The following is a 26,597-nucleotide window of genomic DNA, read 5'->3' on the forward strand; positions in this document are numbered from 1 at the left end:
TAATCACGCTCTCAGATCAATTCACATGCATCTCTGGTCAATTCTTATATATTGACTCAAAATTTAAGTCATTACAAAATTTTTTTATATAACATTATCTAATACACAAACCACATATATTTTAATGACATATTTCATATTTCAGTGACATATTTCATATTTAGGATTTATATTTTATATAAACTTGAGTTTTCTCCAACATGATTATTTTAATGACATATTTCAGTTTTGGAATTTATATTTTAGAGTTTAGAATTTAGGGTTTATATTTAAATGATAGAGTTTAAGTTTAAAGTTAAGATTTTAGAATTTAAGTTTAAAATAGAAAATGATGCGAAATAAGTTTTATGTATCAAATAATATTTTCTTAGAAAAAAGGATTGTGTTTTATTTGCTTTTTATCACTTTTGTGTCACTATAGTGGGAACCAAAAGGGTCATGTCATGCCTCCTTGATGTTGATTTATTTTTAATGGTTACCACATGAAGTGGGAAGACCGGATAAGAATGCACATGATGAAAAAAATTGGATTCAATTTCGATTAGATTACGAGTATAGTCAGGATTTATTAATCATCTGACATAAAATGAATTAAAATTTTATTTTCATTGAAATATTAAAAATAATACTTAACATCCATAATTTGATAATCATGTTTATATATTTTATTTGAATCCTTATGTTAGTGAATGAAATAAATTAAAGAAAAATCGTCTGCACTTTTACCATATCCAATCCAGATTATCTAATTAATAAGTCGGATATGAATAGTTATAAAAAAATAAACCAAAGTAAACACCGTTGCTATGGCATCTTAAAAAAATTGGTGGAGCCTAAGGAAGCAAAGGGGGAGGCAAACAACACAAACTTTCAACATCATTTTAAATATAAAACTTTCAACAAACTTTCACCATCTCCCATTTGGCACAGTCAGAACCGTCCAAAACCCACAAACATAACATCCGGAAACCATATATTATCTTTTGATATAAACCTTATTTTGACCTTCTTCTCAACATTTTTTCACATTATTCTTTCAGCAAAAACATATCAAGAGAAAACAAAGGAAGCATAAGGCAACTAAAGAGTGACAAGCAAAGGATTAAAGTCCGATTGGTTTCGAGTTTAGGGTTTTTTCAGGTACCATTAACATATTGAGTAGCGTTATGGGTTCGGAGCGTGACAAGTATAGCACGATCAATTTCGAAGAAACGGAGTTACGTTTAGGGTTGCCCGGAGGCGTCGGAAACGACGGCGAAATGGCGAAAAATAATGGGAAAAGAGGGTATTCAGATATGGCTGATTTGAAGCTTAACCTTTCAACAACAACAAAGGAAGGATCTGTAGTGGATGAAACTGAGAAAATGAAGGAGAAGAACTCTGTTGCTCCTCGCTCTGCTGACCCCGCAAAGCCCCCTTCAAAGTAAGCTACCGTCGTTTTTCTTTTTCCTCTAGCTTTTGGTGGTTCAATATTTTCATGGTTAATCAATCTTTTTTTTTCTATGTTTTTCCCTTTTTATGTGTTTTGATATACTATTTTTTAGAGAAAAAATAAAATAAAGTGAGCTGTGAGCATGAACAAGAAAGAGTATAGCTTCGAAGTACTATTTTTTAGCGACGAAAGATTTTGGCCGGCAAAACTTTACGCATGGCTTTGATTTTGAATGAAATAATGCATCTTTTGCGCGAAATACTTTTCGTCGGTAATTTTTTTTAAGTGATATTAGATGGCTTTAATATTTTGTCGGGGAAAAGAGGGAAAAGACAAAACATGTGGAATCTTTATTACATTTTTCCACCAACAATACGATAATTCAAAAGGTTAACATGAAAGTGGCAAAGATAGTTTACAGCTAAGCTACCAAAGCTTTTGTTGAATGTCAATGAATTCCTACCAGATTCACATGTTCAATAGTTGATAAATGATTGATGTTCTAATGGTAAATTTGAATAATTTGATTTCAGGGCACAAGTGGTCGGATGGCCACCGGTCCGGTCTTTCCGAAAAAACATCATGACGGTTCAGAAAAACAGCTCCAACGAGGGTGAGAAGGTTGGCAGTGGAAGCAGAAGCAGAAGCAGCAGCAGCACCACAACCACGAACACCGCCGTGCCGGTTGCGTTCGTTAAGGTCAGCATGGACGGTGCACCGTATCTACGCAAAGTGGACTTGAAACTATACAAGAGTTACCAGGAACTATCCGATGCCTTGGGCAAAATGTTCAGTTCCTTCACCATTGGCGACTGTGGAAGCTCACAAGGAATGAAAGATTTCATGAACGAAAGCAAATTGATTGATCTCTTGAACGGTTCTGATTATGTTCCTACTTATGAAGACAAAGATGGAGATTGGATGCTTGTTGGTGATGTCCCATGGGAGTATGTTAATTTCCAAGTTCAATTACTATTTCTACATTTTTCGATTTTAATTTCGAGATTTAAGTTAACTCGTTCTCTGCTATTATTACAGGATGTTTGTCTATTCATGCAAACGTTTACGAATCATGAAAGGATCTGAAGCAATCGGACTTGGTTAGTTACTATTAGTTTTATATAGGTATGTAAGAGTATATAAGACGACTGATTAACTTTTCATTGGAACCTCAGCACCAAGAGCGGTGGAGAAGTGCAAGAACAGAAGCTGATGGTAGTTTCATTACACAACCATCTCGGTTGAGAATCAAGTGTTACAGAGATTTAAAAAAACAGAGCAGCAAACCGGTTCGAGTCGGATTGAGCAGGGAGTTTGAATGTGTTCATCATCAGCATGAAAAAGAAGAAATTATTAGGAGACAAGAAATTAAAATGTCTAAAAGACTTTGTTTTAGTTTCTTCTGTCAATGCATGGCTTGTGTAATAATTAAAAACTTAAAATTATTATTAATGCTTTTAATTAGTTGTCATGAGTTTTTTTCTTCTAATCCACTCCTTATTTTGTAATATTTTTGCATGTGACTTATTTTCTTTAATATGCAATATTTTATTCAATTATTATTCATGATGAATTTTATAATGTTATATTCTAATTGGTTGAGGAGACAAATGAAAAAGATCCATGAAGAAAGTGATAAGGATGAGAGTAACGCCATGTGCAAATGGGCAGGAACATTTAAGAATAAATTATTACAATATTTTTAATTAATTTTCGAGTATTATTATTATTATTTTATTTTCTAGAAAAACGAAATGGTCAAGCAACCATACAATTGGAGTACTTGCTTAAATGCAGGTTTCGTCGGTTGGAAAAACATCTTCCTTTAATATATCTACGACACGAAACTAGGGATTTGTGAAATGTGGTTTTGTTCTTTCCTTTATCAAAGATTCCATTGATGAAATGAATATATAATATTATTATTTATTTATAATATTTTAATTAAAATTTTTATTGAAAATAAACTCTTCATCACCCGATCCTACATATGTTGGTGAAGCTAAAATTTTTTAGGGCTATGCATTTCTTTATGTAAAATCGATTGATTTTTAGTTTTTCTTTTATATGAGTGAAAATTTATATTTATTGTATATAATTTCTCTCAAAAAGATTTTTCACATAATTTTATTGTTTTTTTTATTTCGTTTGTGATCTTTTCTTTACGTGTCGATATCCTCATTTCTTTATAACAAATTATTAGAATTTGACGAGAATCAATGTGGTAAAAATTAATTAAAAATAATTGGGGAAGGTAATGCAATCATGTGTTCTTCAAGTGACGAACTTTCTGTCAACTTTTGTGAGTAGAGCTATTACTTCAAGTGAAAGTTGTTGGTAACGTTTTCTTCATACATAGTTGTTTCAATTTTGTACACAAAAAAAATTGTCGTATTTTTTTCAACACACCCTACAAATTTGAGTTGATAAGTGCAAACAAATATGAGATAAATACCTTTCAATACTCACGCTTTTCTTCGTTTGTCTAATCTAACGATGTTGTCTTATCAAGCCCTTCTAACATATCATCTAAGTCCAATTGTACAAAGACATTCGAATCTTCACTTGTCATAACAAAAAATGCGATACTGTGATCCAATAATATAATTTCATATTTTCTGACTTCTGTTGAAAATCATTAAATGCACCGAAAGTGCAAGTTGAAAAACAAAAAAGGAATCACCGAAAGTTGTGTTGAATTTAATAGATGATATAATTAATTTTAGTCATTAAATTTTAGGGTATTTACAAATTAGTCCTTAGGCTTCAACTATAAATATCCTAGCTCATTTAGCTTCAAAAACATCCCAAAGCATTATAGCTTTCTTCCAATACTAGAGAATTTAGAGAATTTCTTGAGAGTTATTTTCTCTTTTTTATCAAGAGAGAATTATCATTGTTTTCTCCTTGGTAGATAGAGAGAAGTTGTAATTCCTATTTTCTCATAGTGAAATTCTTCTACTGTTGCCCGTGGTTTTTACCCTATATTATTTAGGGGCTTTCCACGTAAATTTTGTATCTATTTTATCTTCAACTTTTATTTTCTCAAATTATCAGTTGCGTTTTTGCTCTATCCGATAGTCGTCTTCTGCAACAATTAGTATCAGAGTCAGATTTGAGTGTGTAATATCTGCTTATTGTCTTTGTGGTTGCCACCAAAAGGTGGATCCTCCAACATAAGAAAGTAAGAAGGTATTACCCATTCTTTGAAGGTTCCAGAGAACTATTCACGATAGTGAAATAGTGAGAGCTATCCGTAACAGAAGCTATGTCAACGAAATTTGATATTGAAAAATTCAATGGGAGAAATTTCTCATTGTGGAAATTGAAGATGAAGACCATCTTGAGGAAAGACGGTTGTCTAGCAGCTATCAGTGAAAAGCTGGTAGATTTCACAGAAGACAACAAATGGATCGAAATGGATGAGAATACTATGGCAAATTTTCATCTAGCATTAGCAGATGAAGTATTGTCAAGGATCGAGGAGAAGAAGACAACTAAGGAGATATGAGATCATCTCACTAAATTGTACGAGGCCACATCGCTGCACAATAAAATTTTCCTTAAGAGGAAATTGTACACTCTCCGGATGACAGAATCTACTTCAGTGACGGAGAACTTAAACACACTTAACACGTTATTTTCTCAGCTTACATCCTTAAGATGTACAATAGGAGAACAAGAACGTGCTGAACTTCTACTTCAAAGTCTACTTGATTCGTATGATCAACTCATCATCAACTTGACAAACAGTAATGTCACCAGTCTAGTTTTCGATGATGTTGCAACTAATATTCTACAAGAAGAAAATCGGCGCAAGAACAAGGAAGACAGACAAGTAAATCTTCAACAAGCAGAAGCGTTGACAACGATGAGAGGGAGATCAACAGAACGTGGCTAAAGCGGCAGTCACAAAATAGTAGATCAAAGTCGAGGAGCAAGAAGAATTTAAAGTGCTACAACTGTGGAAAGAAGGGTCACTTGAAGAAGGATTGTTGGAGTCTAAATAAAAACTCCAATCCACAAGGCAATACCACAAACACTTCAGATGATGGAGATGCTCTATGCTATGAAGCGTCAACCACCGTGGAAGGCAGAAAAAGATTTACAGATATATGGCTCATTGATTCAGGAGCAACATATCACATGACCTCAAGAAGAAAATGGTTTCATCATTATGAACTTGTCTCAGGAGGATCTGTGTATAGTTGCAATGATCATGCCTTAGAGATCGTTGGCGTGGGAACCATCAAATTGAAGATGTATGATGGAATAATTAAAGTTGTTCGAGATGTGCGGCACGTGAAAGACCTGAAGAAAAATTTATTATCCTACGGATTGTTGGATAATAATGCAAGCAAGATTGAAACACGGAAAGTAATCATGAAGGTGTTCCGTGAAGCGCTTGTGGTGCTAAAAGGCGAAAAGATAGCTACAAACTTGTACATGCTGAAGGGAGAGACTTTGTTAGAAGCAGAAGCCTCTGTTGCCTCATGTAGTTCATATTCTGCAATGCTATAGCATCAGAAACTTGGACACATGTCAGAACAAGGAATGAAAGTCCTTGTGGAGCAAAAACTACTTCCAGGCTTAACAAATGTATCACTTACTTTGTGTGAGCATTGCATAACAAGTAAGCAGCACCGGTTGAAATTCAACACATCAAATTCTAGAGGCAAAAGTGTTCTAGAATTGGTTCACTCTGACGTATGGCAAGCACCAGTTACATCCCTAGGTGGAGCAAAATACTTTGTCTCATTTATTGATGACTACTCCAGGAGATGTTGGGTGTACCATATTAAAAGGAAGTCAGACGTGTTTTCAACTTTCAAAAACTTCAAAGCGCGGGTGGAACTTGATTCTGGAAATAAGATCAAGTGTTTCAGAATAGATAATGGAGGAGAATACACAAGTGAAGAATTTGATGACTTTTGCAGGAAAGAAGACATCAAAAGACAGTTCACAGTGGCAAACACTCCTCAACAAAATAGAGTGGCAGAGTGGATGAATAGAACCTTGTTAGAAAGAACAAGAACAATGTTGAGAGATGCGGCCAATAAAAATCATTCTGGGCAGAAGCAGTCAATACCACCTGTTATTTGGTGAATCGAGCTCCATAAACTGCAATAGAGCTGAAGACACCAATGAAAATGTGGACTGGTAAACCAGTTGATTATTCAAACCTCCATGTATTTGGAAGTATTGTGTACGTGATGTACAACTTCCAAGAAATTTCAAAGTTGGATCCAAAATCTAGGAAATACAAATTCTTGGGGTATGCTGATGGAGTAAAGGGGTATCGCTTGTGGGATCCCACTGCTCTCAAAGTGATCATTAGCAGGGATGTTATCTTTGTAGAAGATAAGATACAAAGAAAAGAAGAAGATGGTAGCACTGAAAAGTCAGAGACTACACAGATACATGTGCAAAAGGAGTTTGAACAAGGATATTCTTATTAAGCAGAACCAACACACGATGAACAAGAACCAGAGAGTTCTGAAGGTCCAACAACTCGTCAATCAGATCGTGTGAGAAGACGTCCCGATTGGCACTCAGATTATGTTATAGAAGGTAATATTGCATATTGCCTTTTAACAGAGGACGGTGAGCCATTAACATACCAGGAGGCAATAAACAACTCAGATGCTTCTGATAACTCCGTAAAAAGGACACATTTTGAGACATTTTCACTTAAGTTATTGAATGTCTAAGAGCACATTTAGGACCATTTAGATGCATTTAGGAGCATATAGTTGCATGTGGTGGAATTATGTTTGCCGCGACATTTTAATTTGTCATCAGTGCTACCTTATGGGGAAGGTGTTTGTCTAATGATATGCAGGATTTGAGAGCAAGGAAAAGAAAAAGGAAAATGTCGTGGCATAAGGAGACTGCTGAGCAGAATGAAAATGCCGAGCTGGATTGGCATTTCGAGAGCGAACAAAATGAAAGAAGATATTTTTAGAGCCAGTTGTCCCTATTTTCACGGGATCTCTGACCATGATCGAGAAATCTGGATCTCTGATCATGACCGAGAAATTCGCCTGGATCAGCGCAGATCCTTACCTGCCCACTAAACCACCCAGACTGGACCATTGCCAGCTGCCCAGTAGGATCACTGCCAGCTCTGCCCGATCATCACGTGAATTAAGCATGATTTGGGATATCTTTGGAATTTTTACACAAACCTTTAGGGTTTTTCTCCCCCTATAAATATATGATGAAGCCACAATGTTAAAAATTTTTGGTTCCAGCCATATTTGATCTAAAAAGTTAGAGAGAGAGAGTTTCATCTTTCTCCGTCAATCCTACTTGCTGTGGCATTTCTCCTTGACTAGCAGAAGGGAGTAGCGTTCTGAGCATCTGAGAGGAGCTAGTCCGCTGGGAGCAGTCCTTGGTGGCCGAGGAAGGCATTTGGCAGTGCACGTCGAAGGCTTTCTCTCCTCCCCTTAGTCCTTGCTTTTATATTTTGATGTTGGGTTGTAAGGAACGAATGAATCTTGCTTTGTGCTTGTTGATTTTGAACCCCACCATGAACTAATCCTATTTGGTGGGAGTTCGCATGGTTATTTAAGTTGTTATTTTAATGAATGGTTGTTGTTTCATGCTCTATTCTGTTTTGTTTATGATGCTTAAAGCCTTGAGGTTGTAGGAGCTACGAGAGTAGCCTTTCCTTAGGAGGGTTCATGAGGTTCGAGAGAATGCCTTGTTAATTTATCTTTAGTCTTCGAGAGAAGCTAGGGAGGAACTACATAAACAACGGGTTCTAGATAGTAACTAGGCCTAATCCACCTTAGAGATAAGAATAGGATTTCATTCGACTAAAAGGAGTTGTGTATAAACGATAGGTTAGATGTTAATGCTGCCGCAAAAAGGTATTACCGAGACATATTCTATTAGCTGAGTCAATAGGATCACTGCTTGGGCTTACACCAATCGGTTTTGCCAGGGAATCTTTAGTCTGTCGAGTCCCTTACTAGAGATAGCATAGGGCACATCAGTAGACTCTGTCGGGCAGGGTAAGCATAGAAGAAGCACCATTCAGAGAAATAGACTTAAGTTTTCCTTGTGTCTCTCATCACTCATTTCCATTGCTGCTTGTCTTGTGAGAAAGCTAAAGTCCTACATATATATTTAATCTAGTATTTGTATTTTTATTTTGCCTTGACATTTCCATTTGTTTTCACATATCACAATTGAATTTGCCACGACATATCCATCTGCTACCACACTATCACCACTCCATTTCCACTACGTCCATTCCATTTTGCCACTGCATTCTCATCTGTATATACCATAACTAACTTTACTTAGGTGACAAAGTAAAGTGCATTGACAAACCTATTTGATTTCCCCAATTCCCTGTGGAGAGGATACTCTACTTATCACTTTATTACTTGTTCGATTGTGTATACTTGCACACATATTCGCATCATATTTTAGTACTCACAAACAGCGGACAAGTTTTTGGCACCGTTGCCGGGGAATTGCAAATGGAAGTTAAATTGATTTGTCATAGCATTTTTATATTACTTGTGTAAATTTTTTTTTTCTTTTAGTTATCTTTACTTTATATTTTCTTTAATTTTTTCAGATTTTTTGAGTTTATGACCAGAAGCAACCCTGAAGAGCCATTGGAACCTATTGATCCTGAAATTGAAAGGCTCTTTAGACAAAGAAGACGAGCACAACGTGTCAATATGTACCAACTCAGAAATCAGGGCATTGGCCATGAGGGTGATCAACATGCCGAGGCAAATCCAAATGCTGGGAATGCAGCTAGGCCTCGGGCTATTCGTGATCATTCAAATCTAATCTTAGAGGATCTCAACCCTGGAATTATGGAACCCGATATTCAGGCAGCCCATTTCAAGCTGAAACCTGTCATGTTCAACATGTTAAACTCTATAGGGCAGTTTGGGGGCATGCCAAATGAAGATGCCAGGCAGCATATTCGTAACTTCTTGGAAGTGTGCGATTCTTTTCGCCAACAAGGGGTGCACGAAGATGTTCTGAAATTAAAGTTATTCCCATATTCCCTACGAGATAGAGCAAGGGCATGGTTGAGTGGAGTTCCAGTGGGTTCTATGGAGTCGTGGACAGATCTGTGCAAATATTTTTTGCTGCGGTATAATCCTCCGAACATGAACACCCAACTTAGGAACGACATTGCTTCATTCCGTCAAGCTGATGACGAGTCGATGCATGTGTGCTGGGATAGATACAAAGCATTGCTTCGCAAGTGTTCAAACCATGGTTTTCAAGATTGGACACAAGTAGTGATGTTCTATAATGGAGTAAACGCACCCACGAGGATGATGCTAGATGCCTCGGCAAATGGGACGTTATTGGATAAATCACCAGCAGAGGCATTTGACATCTTGGATAGGATTGCTACCAATGATTATCAGTTTCCCTCAACTAAGCATGGGTTTGGGCGTAAGACACATGGAGCTCTCGAGCTAGATTCTAATGATGCCGTGTCAGCCCAACTTGCTGCCATTACCAACATGCTAAAAAATTTACAAAGGCCAAGTGAGGTAAGGGAAGCGAAGGTAGCCTGTTCAGTTTGTTTATTATGCCAAGGCAATCACAATGAGAGTAATTGCCCAACCAATCAAGAATCCATCAACTTTGTTGGCAATTTTAATCGAGGCAATAACAACCCCTATTCAAACACCTATAATCCTGGATGGCGTCAGCATCCAAATTTTTCTTGGGGAAATCAAGGAAACAGTACTCCTCAACAGCCAGCTTGTCAGCAGAATTTTAATGATTCCCAGGGCTATCAATCGAATATGCCATGGCATAATCAAAACAAGGGAGGGCCATCTTTATCAAATACTAGTTCTTTGGAGGCCACAATGCAAGAATTCATTGCAACAACAAAAACAATGTTGCAAGACCACTCGACCTCTATAAAAAATCAAGGAGCTCTACTCCAGAGCCATAGTTCATCGTTAAGGGCACTAGAGAGTCAAGTAGGTCAGATTGCCGCGGCATTACAAGAACGCAAACCCGGACATTTGCCAAGTGACACTGAAGTCACCAAACCTCATAGCAAAGAATAATGCAATATGCTAACTCTCCGAAGTGGTACACAAATTAATATATAAGATAAGTCTGGGGGAAAATCGAAGGAAGATTCACCCCCACAACCAGTCAAGCTGATAAAGAAATGTAGGAGGAAGCACCGAAGAAAGAAGATAAATCTGAGGGTTCATCAAGTAACAAAGCTAAGGGGGCAAATAAAAATGCCACGGTAACTTCTGTTCGCACCCCATCATTACAAGAAGCCAGACCCCCGCCTCTTTTTCCGCAAAGACTGAAGAAACATAACGAGTATACTCAGTTTAAAAAATTTGTTGAAATTCTGGGTCAACTATAGATCAATGTTCCTTTTCTTGAAGAAATGGAACAAATGCCCACATATGCTAAATTTCTAAAAGAAATCGTCACCAAAAAGAGAAAGGTTGAGCAGTACGAAACAATTGCCACGGCAAAAGAATTTTGCTATTCCTTAAGCAAGCTACCACCAAAAAGACGTGATCCGGGCAGCTTTATCATTCCATGTTCGATTGGAAACAAATTTGTAGGAAAAGCACTGTGTGACCTTGGCTCAAGTGTAAACTTGATGCCTAAGTCGATTTTCGTAAAACTGGGGATAGGAAATGCGAGACCTACTTCAGTCATCTTGTAACTTGCCGATTGATCACATGTGCGTCCAGAAGGGCTAATTGAAGATGTCATCGTGAGGGTTGACAAGTTCGTTTTCCCTGTCGATTTTCTGATTCTGGACTGTGAGGTCGACGCCACAGTGCCCATTATATTGGGGAGACCTTTCCTAGCCACCGGTCGTATTCTCATCGATTGCGAGAAGGGCGAACTAACCATGCGAGTGGCCGATCAACAGATCACTGTTAATGTTTTCCGATCTCTCAAACACATGGATGATTATGAAGAATGTCAGAGCATTTTTGAGGTAGACACAGAAATTACAAAAGAGGCAGATCAATTTTGCCACGACAATTTCATTCAGCTATATATTGATGAGAGGCTCCTTGAAGAGTCGAATAACTTTTCATCTGAGGAACAGCAGGCTAGCTTCCTTAAAGCTAGCCCAGGTACGTGCTTTGAACCTTTGAATTTCGAAGAGTTTGTTCCTCCTAAGCCCTCATTACAGCATGCACCTACCCTTGAACTTAAAAATTTTCCACAACATCTTAAATATGCTTATCTGGGTAGTAATGACACTTTGCCTGTGATTATTTCCTCTGCCCTTACTCCTAACCAAGAATCTAGTTTGCTAAGTGTTTTGTCACAGCATAAGAAAGCGTTAGGGTGGACGATGGCAGATCTCAAGGGAATAAGTCCAACAATCTGCATGCACAAAATTTTGCTGGAAGAATGCCACGGCAAATCCATAGAGCCACAACGAAGATTAAATCCAATCATGAAGTACGTTGTGATGAAGAGGTTCTCAAATTGCTCGATGCTGGAGTGATATACCCTATTTCGGATAGTTCGTGGGTCAGTCCCGTCCAATGCATGCCTAAAAAGGGAGGCATGACCGTGGTAACGAGCGAAGGAAATGAATTAATACCTACTCGCACTGTCACTGGATGACGCATCTGCATGGACTACCGCAGGCTTAACAAGGCCACCAAGAAGGATCATTTTCCTTTGCCATTCATCGATCAAATGTTGGATCGACTTACGGGCAAGGCATACTATTGTTTCTTGGATGGTTATTCAGGGTATAATCAAATTGCCATAGCACTAGAGGACCAAGAGAAGACGACATTCACGTGCCCGTATGGCACATACGCTTTTCGAAGAATGCCTTTTGGACTCTGTAATGCCCCGACAACTTTTCAGCGTTGCATGCAAGCCATCTTTTCTGACATGGTGGAGGATTTTTTGGAAATTTTTATGGATGATTTTTCTGTTTCCGGAGACGATTTTCAAAAATGCCTCGACAATTTGGCAAAGGTACTGAAGCGATGCGAGGAGGCTGATCTCGTACTAAACTGGGAATAATGCCACTTCATGGTGACTGAAGGCATTGTTCTAGGACATAAAATTTCTGCAAAGGGCATTGAGGTCGACAAGGCTAAGATCGAGGTGATCGAGAAGCTTCCCCCACCGAATTCTGTCAAGGGCATTCAGAGTTTCCTTGGCCATGCTGGTTTTTACAGACGATTCATCAAGGATTTTTCCACACTATCCAAGCCTTTGTGCACCTTGCTGCAACAAAACCAACCCTTTGTGTTCGATCAGAGATGCCATGGCGCATTCAAAGAGTTGAAGCAGAAACTTATCTCTGCACCAATTGTAGTCCCCCCAGATTGGACAGCCCCATTCGAACTAATGTGTGATGCAAGTGATTTTTCCGTGGGAGCTGTGCTTGGGCAACGTAGAGGTAAAATCTTTCATGTCATATATTATGCTAGCCGTACCTTAAATGATGCTCAATTAAATTACACAACCACTGAGAAAGAATTACTTGCTGTGGTATTTGCATTTGACAAGTTTAGGCCATACTTGATAGGCACCAAGGTTATAGTTCACACTGATCATTCAGCTATAAAATACTTAGTGAACAAGAAAGATGCCAAGCCTAGACTGATCAGGTGGATATTACTTCTGCAAGAATTCGACTTAGAGGTAATTGATAGGAAAGGTACTGAGAATCAGGTTGCAGACCACTTATCTAGGCTAGAAAATAATTCAGAATGCCATGACATTTTTGATATTAAAGAAGAATTCCCTGATGAGAAAATTTTATATGCCACGGCAATTCCGTGGTACGCTGACCTGGTTAACTTTCTTGTTAGTTGTGTTTTTCCTTATGAACTGAACAGCCAGGGAAAAAAGAGGTTTTTTCATGATGCCAAGTTCTACTTTTGGGACGAGCCGTACTTATTCAAGCAATGTGCTGATCAAATGATTCGACGGTGTGTCCCCGAAGAAGAACAAAGCGATATCTTACACCATTGCCACACATCAACTTGTGGAGGGCATTTTGGAGGTTCGAGGACTGCTGCAAAGGTCCTCCAGTCAGGTTTTTATTGGCCATCATTATTTAAAGATGCCCACGCATTTTGCAAGGCGTGCGACAAATACCAGCGCACTGGAAATATTTCCAGACGACACAAAATGCCGCTGCAAAATATTATGGAGATTGAGCTCTTTGATGTTTGGGGCATCGATTTCATGGGACCATTCCCATCTTCCTTTGGATATTTATACATTTTGCTAGCGGTGGATTACGTTTCAAAGTGGGTTGAAGCAATTGCTACGCCGAGAAACGACTCAAAGACTGTGTTCAAGTTCCTTCATAAGAACATCTTCACTCGTTTTGGAGTCCCAAGAGCTATTATCAGCGATGAGGGCACTCACTTTGACAACAAGTTGATTGCCAAGGCATTACAGAAATATGGAGTGCGACATAAGATTGCCACGGCATATCATCTGCAGACGAATGGACAGGCTGAAATCTCCAATCGAGAAGTTAAGCAAATCCTGGAGAAGGTGGTTAACCCCCGAAGGAAAGACTGGTCCCCAAAGCTTGACGAAGCATTATGGGCATATAAGACAACATTCAAAACACCTTTAGGAATGTCGCCCTTTAAGATGGTATATGGAAAAGCCTGCCACCTCCCTGTTGAACTAGAGCACAAGGCGTACTGGGCAATCAAAAAGTTAAACTTTGACGAGCAAATTACTGGGGAGAAACGATTACTTGATCTAAATGAAATAGAAGAGTTTCGAGTGCAAGCATATGAAAATGACAAGCTCTACAAGGAAAAAACCAAAAAGTGGCACGACAGAATACTTTTTCCACGGTAATTTCATATGGGTCAGAAAGTACTGTTGTTCAATTCTAGGCTCAAGCTCTTCCCAGGCAAATTAAAGTCACGCTGGTCTGGACCATTTGAAGTTCACCATGTTTACCCTTATGGTGCTGTTGATATCAAGAACCTAGACGATGGATCCATCTTTAAAGTCAATGGCCAGCGCCTAAAGGCTTATCAAGGAGTCCCACCTGCACGTGACAAGTCGGCGTTGCTCTTGCAAGACGTTGACACTGGTCCGACATCTTAAGGATGCCGTGGCATTTTTAACTTACATCTGTACATAAATTATTTTTGTTTTGCCTTTATTTTAATATTTCTCATTATTCAGTAATTATTTTCATTTCATATTTTTGCCAGGGAATCCCACGCACTAAGCACGTGAGGCGTGTTGACGAAGTTGAGAACACTTTGGGCGGCAAAATGAAAAGGAAAAAGGAGGGAAATTTTATTTTGACTTTTGACTTAGGAATGAATTTTTTTCATTTTGTTTTCTTTCCCGCCCTACCCCACCGCTTATCTATTCCCCCCCCCCAAATATTTCCATTTAACTAGCCTACCCCACTTACTTTTCACTTTTCACTTTCTCTTTTTACTTTCACTTTTCTAGTTTCCTCTTCTCCTTTCCAACTGCCGTCGACCACCATAACAACCGCCTCAAAAAGCTCTCTTCCTTTATTTATTTTTACAGTCTCACGATGGTATGCTCATGACCATCCCCACCACCCTCACCACCACGCTTTGTCGACGAGGCTGCCAAGGAACGCTATCAAACCATAAAGAACCGGTGAGTCTTTTTCGAGTTGGGCTTTGTCTTCTCCGAGGCAGAGAACGCCGATTTGGGCAGCGAAGTGCTGGACGTGGTCACTAAGCATAAGTGGCAGAAGTTTGCCAAACATCCTGCCCCCCGTCAACGCCACAATAGTGAAGGAGTTTTATTCTAACATTACCGAGCCAAATCAGTATGCCATGATGGTTCGCGGTATTTCTATTCGTTTTACTCCTACCGCTATTAACCGTTATTTTAAACTGCAGGTTGCTGATGACCACCATGCGAGCTTTGCCCAAGAGGCCGACCATGAAACTTACCAAGGCATCCTGGAAGACTTGTGTCTTCCCGGTACTCAGTGGAACGGTCAGCAACTGAAACGAAAGACCGTGGATAGGGATCGACTGCTCCCCCATGTCAAACTGTGGAACCATTTCATGAAGCACAAGCTTATGCCAACCTCCCACAATACAACTGTATCATGCCAGCGGATGCTTTTGCTGCACTCTATTATCACCGGACGAACCATCGATATAGGGAAGATTATCGTGGAACAGGCTCATCTATGCCTAAAGCGACAGGCAAGTGCCTTGGTATTCCCAAATCTCATCACTGCTTTATGCCGAAAAAAGAAAGTTCAAGAAGAAATGTTTGATGAGATTTTACCGGACATTGCTAGACTCAACAAAGCGAAAATACCTATGTTTCTGGGCTACAAGGAAGCCAAAGGAAAGGAACACGAGGCAACCACATCTCACGTTGCATCATCACCACATGTCAGGGCATCTTCAACTGACCTAGAGCAGGCTGTCCAGCACACTCACCAGCATGTTGGGCAGCTGTCTGACAAACTGATGGTCTATTTTACTTATGCCAAACGACGTGATGGCTTTCTCACCAGTGCCCTGATGGAGTTCCTCCCGCACACTAACTTTACCATTCCCCCTTTTCTTGATGAGCTCGTCCCATCGCATAGAGATGCCGAGGCATCTGCAGAAGTACCTCCACCCGCCCCAACTGCTGCTCAACATTCATCGAGTAAAGACAGTCCCTAGCGAGCTGACGCAGAGGAGCCAGTGGACCCTAATCTGATCCACGCAATTTCGCCTGATGTAGACAGAAAAGCCAACCTCCAACTTGCTAATTTCCCAGAGCCTGTCCCATTTGTTGAACAGTTCGCAGAAGAACATCCAGCAATGCCACCACTTACTGTACCGATGGAAGCAGCCAACCCCGAAGTATCACAACCTACTGAGTCAGCCGAGGAGTCACAATCGGAGATGCTACGACAAGCTCCTTTGCGTAGGAGCAGACGTCGCCTACGAAAGGCATCTCAACATCAGGAGCCCCCGCTCCCAACTGTTCAAGAAGGCCCTCGTACTCCTCCAGCTGCACCAGCTTATGACTCCAAGCATTTCAACCCCGCTAAGCTCCGCAAGCGCACTCGTCGTGCAACTGCTGCACCACCACCATGAAGCCAAGGTACCTTGCATTGCATTACATTCATAGCATGTAGTTTTCATTTTTCTTAGATTTAGTAAGCATTAGGGACAATGTTTCTCTCAAGTTTGGGGGAAGTAGGATTCTCGCATCATTGTATGATAGTATTAGTAAAATGAACATGCCATGACATTAGTAAATATAGAATTAGTTTTCTGGAATTAATTGAGGATGCCCCGATGATGAAGAATTCTTGATGGCTATGATAGAATGTATATGACTGGTTGAGGATGATAGAATCAACTCTAGGACTTGCTTCTTTGAAACCCTTGAACACGAGTGTATGTTTTCCATGCTTGAGAAACTTAGAATTTTTTTTAAGAGAATTCTTAAATGTCGTGGCATAAAACTATGAATGATGAAAACCCCGCATAAAAAGAAAAAAGAAAAAAAAAGAAATATAAATTCTAAATAAATGCCTTGGCATATCTGTAGTGGAACACTCCGCTATGTCTTGGCATATGAGTGAATGAAAGTAGTCACAAGATGACTCTACCTGACTAACTCGGGGGTGAAAGGTATGCTCCCTTTCATCTAGAGTGTGGGATGGTAGAGTGATGGGCTGACTCTCCTCGTAGCAGAAGTAATCAAAGAAAACAAAGGAGAGTAGTAATTTGAAAATGTCATGGTAAATTGAGAAAGCTTGAGTAGAAAATTTTTAGGTTTGTTAAGCATGGACTGGATACAAACACGCACACACCCACATAAAGAATCTTGCCCTAGGGGACGGTACTTGATTTCTCAAACTAGTCTAGCATGTTAAAGCCAAATGCTAAGGGCTGAAATTTTATCCCATAAAACTACTCTGCTTCTGAACTTGCCATGGTATTTTTGTTTTGCTTAATACTATCCATTGCTTGAGGACAAGCAATAGCTTAAGTTTGGGGGTGTGATAACTCCGTAAAAAGGACACATTTTGGGACCTTTTCACTTAAGTTATTGAATGTCTAAGAGCACATTTAGGACTATTTAGATGCATTTAGGAGCATATAGTTGCATATGGTGGAATTATGTTTGCCGCGACATTTTAATTTGTCATCAGTGCTACCTTATGGGGAAGGTGTTTGTCTAATGATGTGCAGGATTTGAGAGCAAGGAAAAGAAAAAGGAAAATGCCGTGGCATAAGGAGACTGCTGAGCAGAATGAAAATGCTGAGCTGGATTGGCATTTCGAGAGCGAACAAAATGAAAGAAGATATTTTTGGAGCCAGTTGTCCCTATTTTCACGGGATCTCTGACCATGACCGAGAAATCCAGATCTCTGATCATGGCCGAGAAATCCGCCTGGATCATCGCAGATCCTTACCTGCCCAGTAAACCACCCAGGCTAGACCATTGCACGCTGCCCAGCAGGATCACTGCCAGCTCTTCCCAATCATCACGTGAATTAAGCATGATTTGGAATATCTTTGGAATTTTTACACAAACCTTTAGGGTTTTTCTCCCCCTATAAATATATGATGAAGCCACAATGTTAAAAGATTTTGGTTCCAGCCATATTTGATCTAAAAAGTTAGAGAGAGAGAGTTTCATCTTTCTCCGTCAATCCTACTTGCCGTGGCATTTCTCCTTGACTAGCAGAAGGGAGTGGCGTTCTGAGCATCTGAGAGGAGCTAGTCCACTGGGAGCAGTCCTTGGTGGCCGAGGAAGGCATTTGGTAGTGCACGTCGAAGGCTTTCTCTCCTCCCCTTAGTCCTTGCTTTTATATTTTGTTGTTGGGTTGTAAGGAACGAATGAATCTTGCTTTGTGCTTGTTGATTTCGAACCCCACCATGAACTAATCCTATTTGGTGGGAGTTCGCATGGTTATTTAAGTTGTTATTTTAATGAATGGTTGTTGTTTCATGCTCTATTCTGTTTTGTTTATGATGCTTAAAGCGTTGAGATTGTAGGAGCTACGAGAGTAGCCTTTCTTTAGGAGGGTTCATGAGGTTCGAGAGAATGCCTTGGCAATTTATCTTTAGTCTTCGAGAGAAGCTAGGGAGGAACTACATAAACAATGGGTTCTAGATAGTAACTAGGCCTAATCCACCTTAGAGATAAGAATATGATTTCATTCGACTAAAAGGAGTTGTGTATAAACGATAGGTTAGATGTTAATGTTGCCGCAAAAAGGTATTGCCGAGACATATTCTATTAGCTGAGTCAATAGGATCACTGCTTGGGCTTACGCCAATCGGTTTTGCCAGGGCATCTTTAGTCTGTCGAGTCCCTTACTAGAGATAGCATAGGGTACATCAGTAGACTCTGTCGGGCAGGGTAAGCATAGAAGAAGCACCATTCAGAGCAATAGACTTAAGTTTTCCTTGTGTCTCCCATCACTCATTTCCATTGCTGCTTGTCTTGTGAGAAAGCTAAAGTCCTACATATATTAAATCTAGTATTTGTATTTTTATTTTGCCTTGACATTTCCATTTGTTTTAATGTATCACAATTTAATTTGCCACGACATATCCATCTGCTACCACACTGTCACCACTCCATTTCCACTACGTCCATTCCATTTTGCCACTGCATTCTCATCTGTATATACCATAACTAACTTTACTTAGGTGACAAAGTAAAGTGCCTTGACAAACCTATTTGATTTCCCCAATTCCCTGTGGAGACGATACTCTACTTATCACTTTATTACTTGTTCGATTGTGTATACTTGCACACATATCCGCATCATATTTTAGTACTCACAAACAGCAGATAGCTTCATTGTGGATGATGGCGATGCAAGAAGAAATCGAAGCCCTTCATAAAAATAATACATGGGATCTTGTGCCACTACCACAAGGAAGGAAGCCGATTGGTAACAAATGAGTATTCAAAATCAAGCGAAATGGTGATGATCAAGTTGAGAGGTATCGTGCAAGACTTGTGGTCAAGAGATATGCTCAAAAAGAAGGTATTGAATTCAATGAAATCTTTTCTCCTGTGGTTCGACTAACAATAGTTCGAGTAGTTTTGGCAATGTGTGTTATATTGAACTTACATCTAGAGCATCTAGATGTTAAAACAACTTTTCTTCATGGAAATCTTGAAGAAGAGATTTATAAGCTCCAGTCTAAAGGTTTTGAAGAAAAAGAAAAGAAGAACTTGGTTTGCAGGTTGAACAAATCTCTATATGGTCTAAAGCAGGCACCGAGGTGTTGGTATAAGAGATTTGATTCCTTCATTATATGCCTTGGATACAACACAGTTAATGCAGACCCTTGTGCTTATTTCAAGAGGTCTGGTGATAACGATTTTGTTATATTGCTATTGTATCTGGATGACATGTTGGTTGCAGGACCCAACAAAGATCTTATTGAATAATTGAAGGCACAACTGGCTAGGGAATTTGAAATGAAGGACTTGGGATCAGCAAACAAGATTATAGGGATGCAAGTTCACTGAGGCAGAAGTAATATGAAGATTTGGCTTTCACAAAAGAATTACTTGAAGAAGATCTTATCACGATTTAACATGCAATATTGTAAGCCAATTTCTACCCCTCTTTCTATTAACTTCAAATTATACTCCAGTATGAGTCCTAGCAGTGAAGAAGAGAGGATGGAGATGTCTCGAGTACCGTATGCATCGGCAGTGGAAAGTTTAATGTTCGCTATGATATGCACAAGCAGTGGGAGTGGTTAGTCGATACATGGCGAATCCAGGCAAAGAGCATTGGAATACAGTAAAGAGGATCCTAAGATATATCAAAGGAACCTCAAATGTTTTATTATGTTATAGAGGATCAAACTTACTAATCAATGGGTATATAGATTCTGACTATGCAGGGGATTTGAATAAAAGCAAATCTACTACATTATATGTGTTCAAAATTACTGGTGGAGCTATAACCTGGGTTTCAAAATTACAGTCAGTTATGTAGCAGCTACACAAGCCAGTAAAGAATCAATTTGGTTGAAGATGCTATTGGAAGAGCTTGGGCACAATCAAGAGTATATCTCTCTGTTTTGTGACAGTCAAAGCGTTTTGGATCTAGCAAGGAATCCAACATTTCATTCAAGGACAAAAACACATACGAGTTCAGTACCATTTCATTCGTGAAAAGGTGGAAGAAAGAACTGTAGATATGCAGAAGATCCATACCAAAGACAATATAGTAGATTTCATGACGAATGAGATCAACGCTGATAAATTTACTTGGTGTCGATCCTCTTATGGTCTGTCAGAGACGTAAGAAACATGAAGGTACAAGGTAGACAGAATGGTGTGAAGATATGATTGTTCAAATTAAATCTTCAAGTGGGAGATTGTTGAAAATAATTAAATGCACCGAAAGTGCAAGTTGAAAAACAAAAAGGGAATCACCGAAAGTTGTGTTGAATTTAATAGATGGTATAATTAATTTTAGTCATTAAACTTTAGGGTATTTAAATTAGTCCTTAGGCTTCAACTATAAATACCCTAGCTCATTTAGCTTCAAAACCATCCCAAAGCATTCTAGCTTTCTTCCAATACTAGAGAATTTAGAGAGTTTCTTGAGAGTTGTTTTCTCTTTTTTATCAAGAGAGAATTATCATTGTTTTCTCATTGGTAGATAGAGAGAAGTTGTAATTCCTATTTTCTCATAGTGAAATTCTTCTACCGTTGCCCATGGTTTTTACCCTATATTATTTAGGGGTTTTTCACGTAAATTTTGTCTCTTTTATCTTCAATTTTTATTTTCTCAAATTATCAGTTGTGTTTTTGCTCTATCCGATAGCCGTCTTTCGCAACAACTTCCACTCCTAGTAAATGTCCTAAATGTTTATTTATATATTCGATAGATAATTACATAATCTAAGATATTCCCTGATTTCTTTCCTAATAACCCACATCAAGTTAGTGTGTGAAGGTTATAATGAACCCCCAACTTGTATATGAGATACTCAAACTGTCGTGTCCTCAATGCCTTTGTAAAGATATCAACGAGTTGGTCAGAGTTGTATAGTGCATATATATGTGGTTTGAACACGTCCATGTTGAAAATCATCTGACAATTAATTTCAACATACTTTGTTCGCTCATGAAACACAAGATTTGAACTAATATGTAAGGTTACTTGACTATAAGAGTATAATAACACATGATCTAAGTGAACAACTTCAAGAGATAACAAAAGACCCTTTAACTATTTTAGTTCGCACATAATTGTAACCATAGAATGATACTCTACTTCGTAAGAAGACTCACTCCATATATTGTTTTTTGGTCTTTCAAGAAATAAGAGATGTGTTCAACATAATAGAATATCTAGTGAGAGACCGTCGCATTAAATGACAACTTGTAACATCCTCCACTTGTTCTAGTCAAAAATTGAATAAGAGATGTCATATTTGATTGAATGGAATTTAATCAAAATCGAATTAAAAACTAATTGGGCATACATACTGTAACACCCCAATTTAATGGCTAAATTTTAGAAATTATAAAGTGGTGAATTTAATTGGAATTTTGGAAGAAATTGAGGATTAAATTGTAAAATTTCAAAGTTGGTAGAACATTTTAAGAAGTACAGGAAATTCAGTGGCTAAACTCATGATTTGACCATTTTTCTTTAGGAGAAAATATAAACCCCCATTCCCGTATGTTTTCTAGAAAATTTTTCCAATTTTCCTCCCACTTCAACCCTCCTTTCAACTACGATCTACTCGTCGTCCGAACTCCGATCGACGAACCAAAACCACCATCATGTTCATTGTCGACCAATGAACAAAACCCCTCAAGTCTATCGTCGTGAATCGACGTCATTTGTCGTTAATTTCAGTTGGAAATATCGTCGTTTATAACTCAATTTCCGTTGGTTTTTCGTCGATTTACGTCGATCCGGCTATCCGTTTTCGACACCTCCCACACCACCGTGTTCCTTGCATCGTTCCGAATCCACTGGTATCCTTCGTTTCTCCGTCATCGCCGGCGCATTGAGTGGGTGAAAAAAATCAAAGTTTTTAATGTTTCGGAATCGAGCTCTACGCCATTCAAAATTGTGAATCGAGCTCGGTAAGTGTCTCAAAATGCCTTACAATAATTATGAGGAATTTTTCCGGGAATTTTCCAACACTGTATTACTGTTCACACGCCGCCACTGTGCGTAGGGGGTGTTAATTTTGTAATTAATTTCTGTTAGGGTGATATTTGTATAAAATTCGGGTGTTAGTTTTGTAAATATTTTAAGAAGGTTGCTAATTTTGTAATTAATTTCAGTTAGGGTGATATTTGTGTAAAACTGTTGACAGTTGACCGTTGACCATTGTTGACCAGAACTTTGACCGACGTTGACCGGGCGTTGAACGACCTTTGACTTTGATCGGGTATACATATTCTGACGTTTTTCGATGTCTTGAATATGTTTTTGGGGTCCGTTTTGCCAAATTTGAACCCGATAAGTTGTTTTTCACTGATTTATCACCCGATTTGATCCGTTTTACAGAATTAAGATCCTTTTTTATGTAATTTTTGTTGATATGCATCTGAGGAATTATTGGAAGATGATTTCAAGATCGAGGTGTTCGAATGGAATTTAATGGTCGATCATTATTGCACGAAAATCGAGGTAATACTTTACTACCTCTTTATGCTTTATGGAACATGTGAATATTGGTAAATGCATAAATAAGATAATGTTGGTCTCATTTGTGTAGTTAATGAATTTCTACACTTGATTCGAATATAGTAAAAATTCAGTAACTGAATATGGATAAGATGACTAATATAAGGAATTAAAGGACAGTTTGAATTCAATTACAAGTTATGAGATTAAGTGATATAGGAATCAGCACTGCATATGAACTTTTATAATTTATCTCATTTGATAAGGTATGAAAATACTTCGATTGGGTAAAATTACAAAATTACCCTTATATTGGAAAATGAAAAGAATTGTCCCTGGAAGTTGGTTAATAACTCTGAAAAGACATATTGATCCGATATAATTACAAATGTTCATAAGAAATGATAGTTTTTCTTAGAAAATTTGGATAACTGGTTTTTAACCCCAAAAGGGTTTATGCAAGATGCTAGAAGTCTGTTAAGAGAATCATTCCAAGATCAAAGAATGTTCAAGAAAGCAATAAATCATAGGACCTCTAAATTATATTATTTTTGTTAAGAGTTAATACCGAAATTATTTGGTTAAGAAATTATAAAAATGCCCTTGAGAGGTAAAATAGTCCAAGTTGACCCTGAATGAGAAAGTACTTTGAAGATTCATACTTAACTCGATTAAGTATGGATTTGATTGTTAAGATCTTGACTTAGTACAGAAAAATTCCTAATATTTCGTTTGTAAATCTGAAAAGGCACTTGACCCGAAAATATCCGAGTTATGAGTAAATACCTGAAGAACAATTTATCAGTGGTGTTTTTTTGACAGAATTATTCGAATGGACTGAAATAAATGATAAGTTTGAATTCGATAATAAGATCGGACGGAAGGAAATGATTGTAATACACTGGATCTGTAAAATGACCAGAATACCCTTAGAATGCAAATGACTAAGAATATCACCAAGCTCAAGAATGATTGGATATCCTCGAGCTCTGAAATGAATGGAATAAAACTAAACACCAAAATGACCAAAATAACCTTATAGCCTATACTAAGTAAATATCTTAGATTAATTAAGGAATCCAAATAAGCATAGATGTTGGACTACCTTTAGAAGTTACGAAACACAGCTTAAGTGAGTTGATCAATCTTAATGATATGTCAGTACCTGAAAGGCATAGTTGTTACTTGAATGCATGTTCGTCTTCTCAAGTGTGACTCGATGATAGTTTTGGAAATATTCAGCTCAGCTCAACTCTATATCGTATTCAGTATTATGAATTGGATAATTGTTCGACAAATTTACCATGAAGAGAGAACTGAAAGGAAGTACAATATGTATCCAAAATTCAGAGACGTCTAAATTAATCTGGAAAACTCCGAAGTAACTGGAATGGATTTGACTGCTAAATGAACTAGGTAACTTCAATGACTGAGGATTTAGTAAGTGATTTGGATAAGTCTGGAAACTCTAATGAGTTTACATAGTGTGCAATTACGATGGTTATGAACCAAAAATCAAGTACTTTAGCATTTCAAGATATCGTTGAAGTGTGAAAATGAAATAAAGACCTTTGGAAGACCTATTCAGCGATGACTCCAAAGATGATTTATGGACATTAATTGTTGTTATTTAAGAGTGGATATATGAAGGACAAAGAATGAACCGATCAACATGCATTAGTTCTGGGAGTTGTTCAGCTTGAGTTATTTATATAATCTGATAGATCGAAACAGATTGTAAATGTCCTGAACCTTCATTTCTTCCTTATCAGCTCAAGTCATATTCTGAATAACTGATGATTCTGTCATTTATTGAACTCTTCCAATAGTGATTCTGAATTTCGACATTCTATCGGTATACTGAAGATCCGTGTATCTCTACCTGTTAAGATTATCCTGTACCTCTGAATAATATCCATAAACTTTAGTGTGTTCCCTAATCACATAAATATTTATCTGATTTCCGACTTGAATTATGTTCTGATACATTATCTGAATTCTATTATGATTTCTGATCTGGATTCTGTTATGATATCTGATCTGAATTCTGTTTTGATTTTTGATATCTCCGTTTACCGACGGAGAAATATTTTATCTGAGGGATTTATTGTTGGAGGAAGATTATCTGTAGACTCTTCAGCTTTGTGCTTAGGGTCTAAATGGCATGTGCGGTTGGGTGTATGGTTCTGGGGAACCTATACATTTATGATGTGAACGGATGTGGTATATATATATATATGTTTTAAAAGATCTATATCTTTTTACTGGTTTTACGGGAACCCATTAGATAACCTATTCTGATCTCCTGAACTTAGTCATTCGAAATACTTATCTGAACTGAAAGCTCATTGTTTGTTATCCCTAAAATATCTGTAGGATCTCCGCTCAGCATAAAAATCTGTAGATGTCTGAACCGACAAGGAAATATATGTTTATATGTATCTGCATGTTCTTCAGCATCATCTGGTAGTTTTGTGTTTCTGAGCTTTCCGAAGCTCACTCTATTACTCAACATTGCAGGTTAAAAGAATTGTACCAGTGCAACTATCGTCATCAGTATGAGAGTTCTTCCTGCGTTGCTTCCAGAGAATGCTACATGTTATTAGGGGGCATGTAATTGTATTTTGTTTTATATACAAGTATGAAAATATGTTTTATTTATGCATACTGATAAATCATTTTATAAGTTACATATTTTAACAAAAATTTTAAATTTTCCTATATTTTTATAATGGGTCGCTCTGGTGGCCCTAATGTGACACCTCAGATCGGATCGGGTTACCCTTATCAGTCTGAGGGATTACATTTAGTGGTATCAGAGCTTTGGTTTGAGTCAAAATTTTCAAGATAGACCGGCTGGTCGAATTTCAAAAAGATGTCTTATCAGTACATGCCTCTAGACTATAATCGTACCTCTCTGAGCTGAAACTCCAGGGCTGAGTCCCTATCTGTAACGAATAAACCGAAGTTTATATCCGTTATGGCTATACTTGTACAAAAAGGAATACCAGTAACATCTGTCTAAACACTGTAAAGTATATCACGAGCCATGTGAGAGTTATTCATCTGAGAAATTCTAACTCGACTCTGGAAATGAAATTGAGATATGTTACTGCTCTATGAGCCTATTCTCATGACCAAGACTAAATTGATTACTCAAGGGAATTTTCGATCAGATTCTTTTATTAAAATTAGGGAGAGTTCTGTTAGAATGTATACTCAACTGGTTAAGGATTAGTGGATGATCGGTATTTCTATAAAAACTACTTGAAGATATGGAAGAATTGATAGAATTTTTCATTTCTGCAATTCCGTGACATGAATGAATTTCGAGGACGAAATTCTTTTAAGGAGGGGAGAATTGTAATACCCTAATTTAGGGGCTAAATTTTAGAAATTATAAAGTGGTGAATTTAATTGGAATTTTGGAAGAAATTGAGGATTAAATTGAAAAATTTCAAAGTTGATAGACCATTTTAAGAAGTACAGAAAATTCAGTGGCTAAACTCA

The 26,597-nt window shown here is 38.0% G+C and overlaps 1 protein-coding gene across 2 annotated transcripts; it reads left to right on the forward strand.

Annotated features, from left to right (window-relative positions):
- Positions 1-1,036: 1,036 nt before the first annotated feature.
- LOC120208150 (auxin-responsive protein IAA16-like) lies at positions 1,037-25,351 on the forward strand. Of its 2 annotated transcripts, XM_039207496.1 has the most exons (5): positions 1,037-1,423; positions 1,966-2,379; positions 2,471-2,556; positions 14,610-14,619; positions 25,337-25,351. In XM_039207496.1, exons 1-3 carry the CDS (start codon positions 1,167-1,169, stop codon positions 2,535-2,537), a joined length of 738 nt encoding a protein of 245 aa, XP_039063427.1. In that variant the 5' UTR covers positions 1,037-1,166; the 3' UTR covers positions 2,538-2,556; positions 14,610-14,619; positions 25,337-25,351. The 2 variants fall into 2 exon arrangements, with proteins under 2 accessions (XP_039063427.1, XP_039063426.1); XM_039207495.1 differs by lacking the exons at positions 14,610-14,619; positions 25,337-25,351 and adding an exon at positions 2,608-2,692 and having other exon boundaries at positions 1,039-1,423; positions 2,471-2,532.
- The last annotated feature ends 1,246 nt before the right edge of the window (positions 25,352-26,597 follow it).

The sequence above is a fragment of the Hibiscus syriacus genome, unplaced genomic scaffold (assembly GCF_006381635.1).
Source record: "Hibiscus syriacus cultivar Baekdansim isolate YM2019G1 unplaced genomic scaffold, ASM638163v2 tig00015919_pilon, whole genome shotgun sequence".
Lineage (NCBI taxonomy): Eukaryota > Viridiplantae > Streptophyta > Magnoliopsida > Malvales > Malvaceae > Hibiscus > Hibiscus syriacus.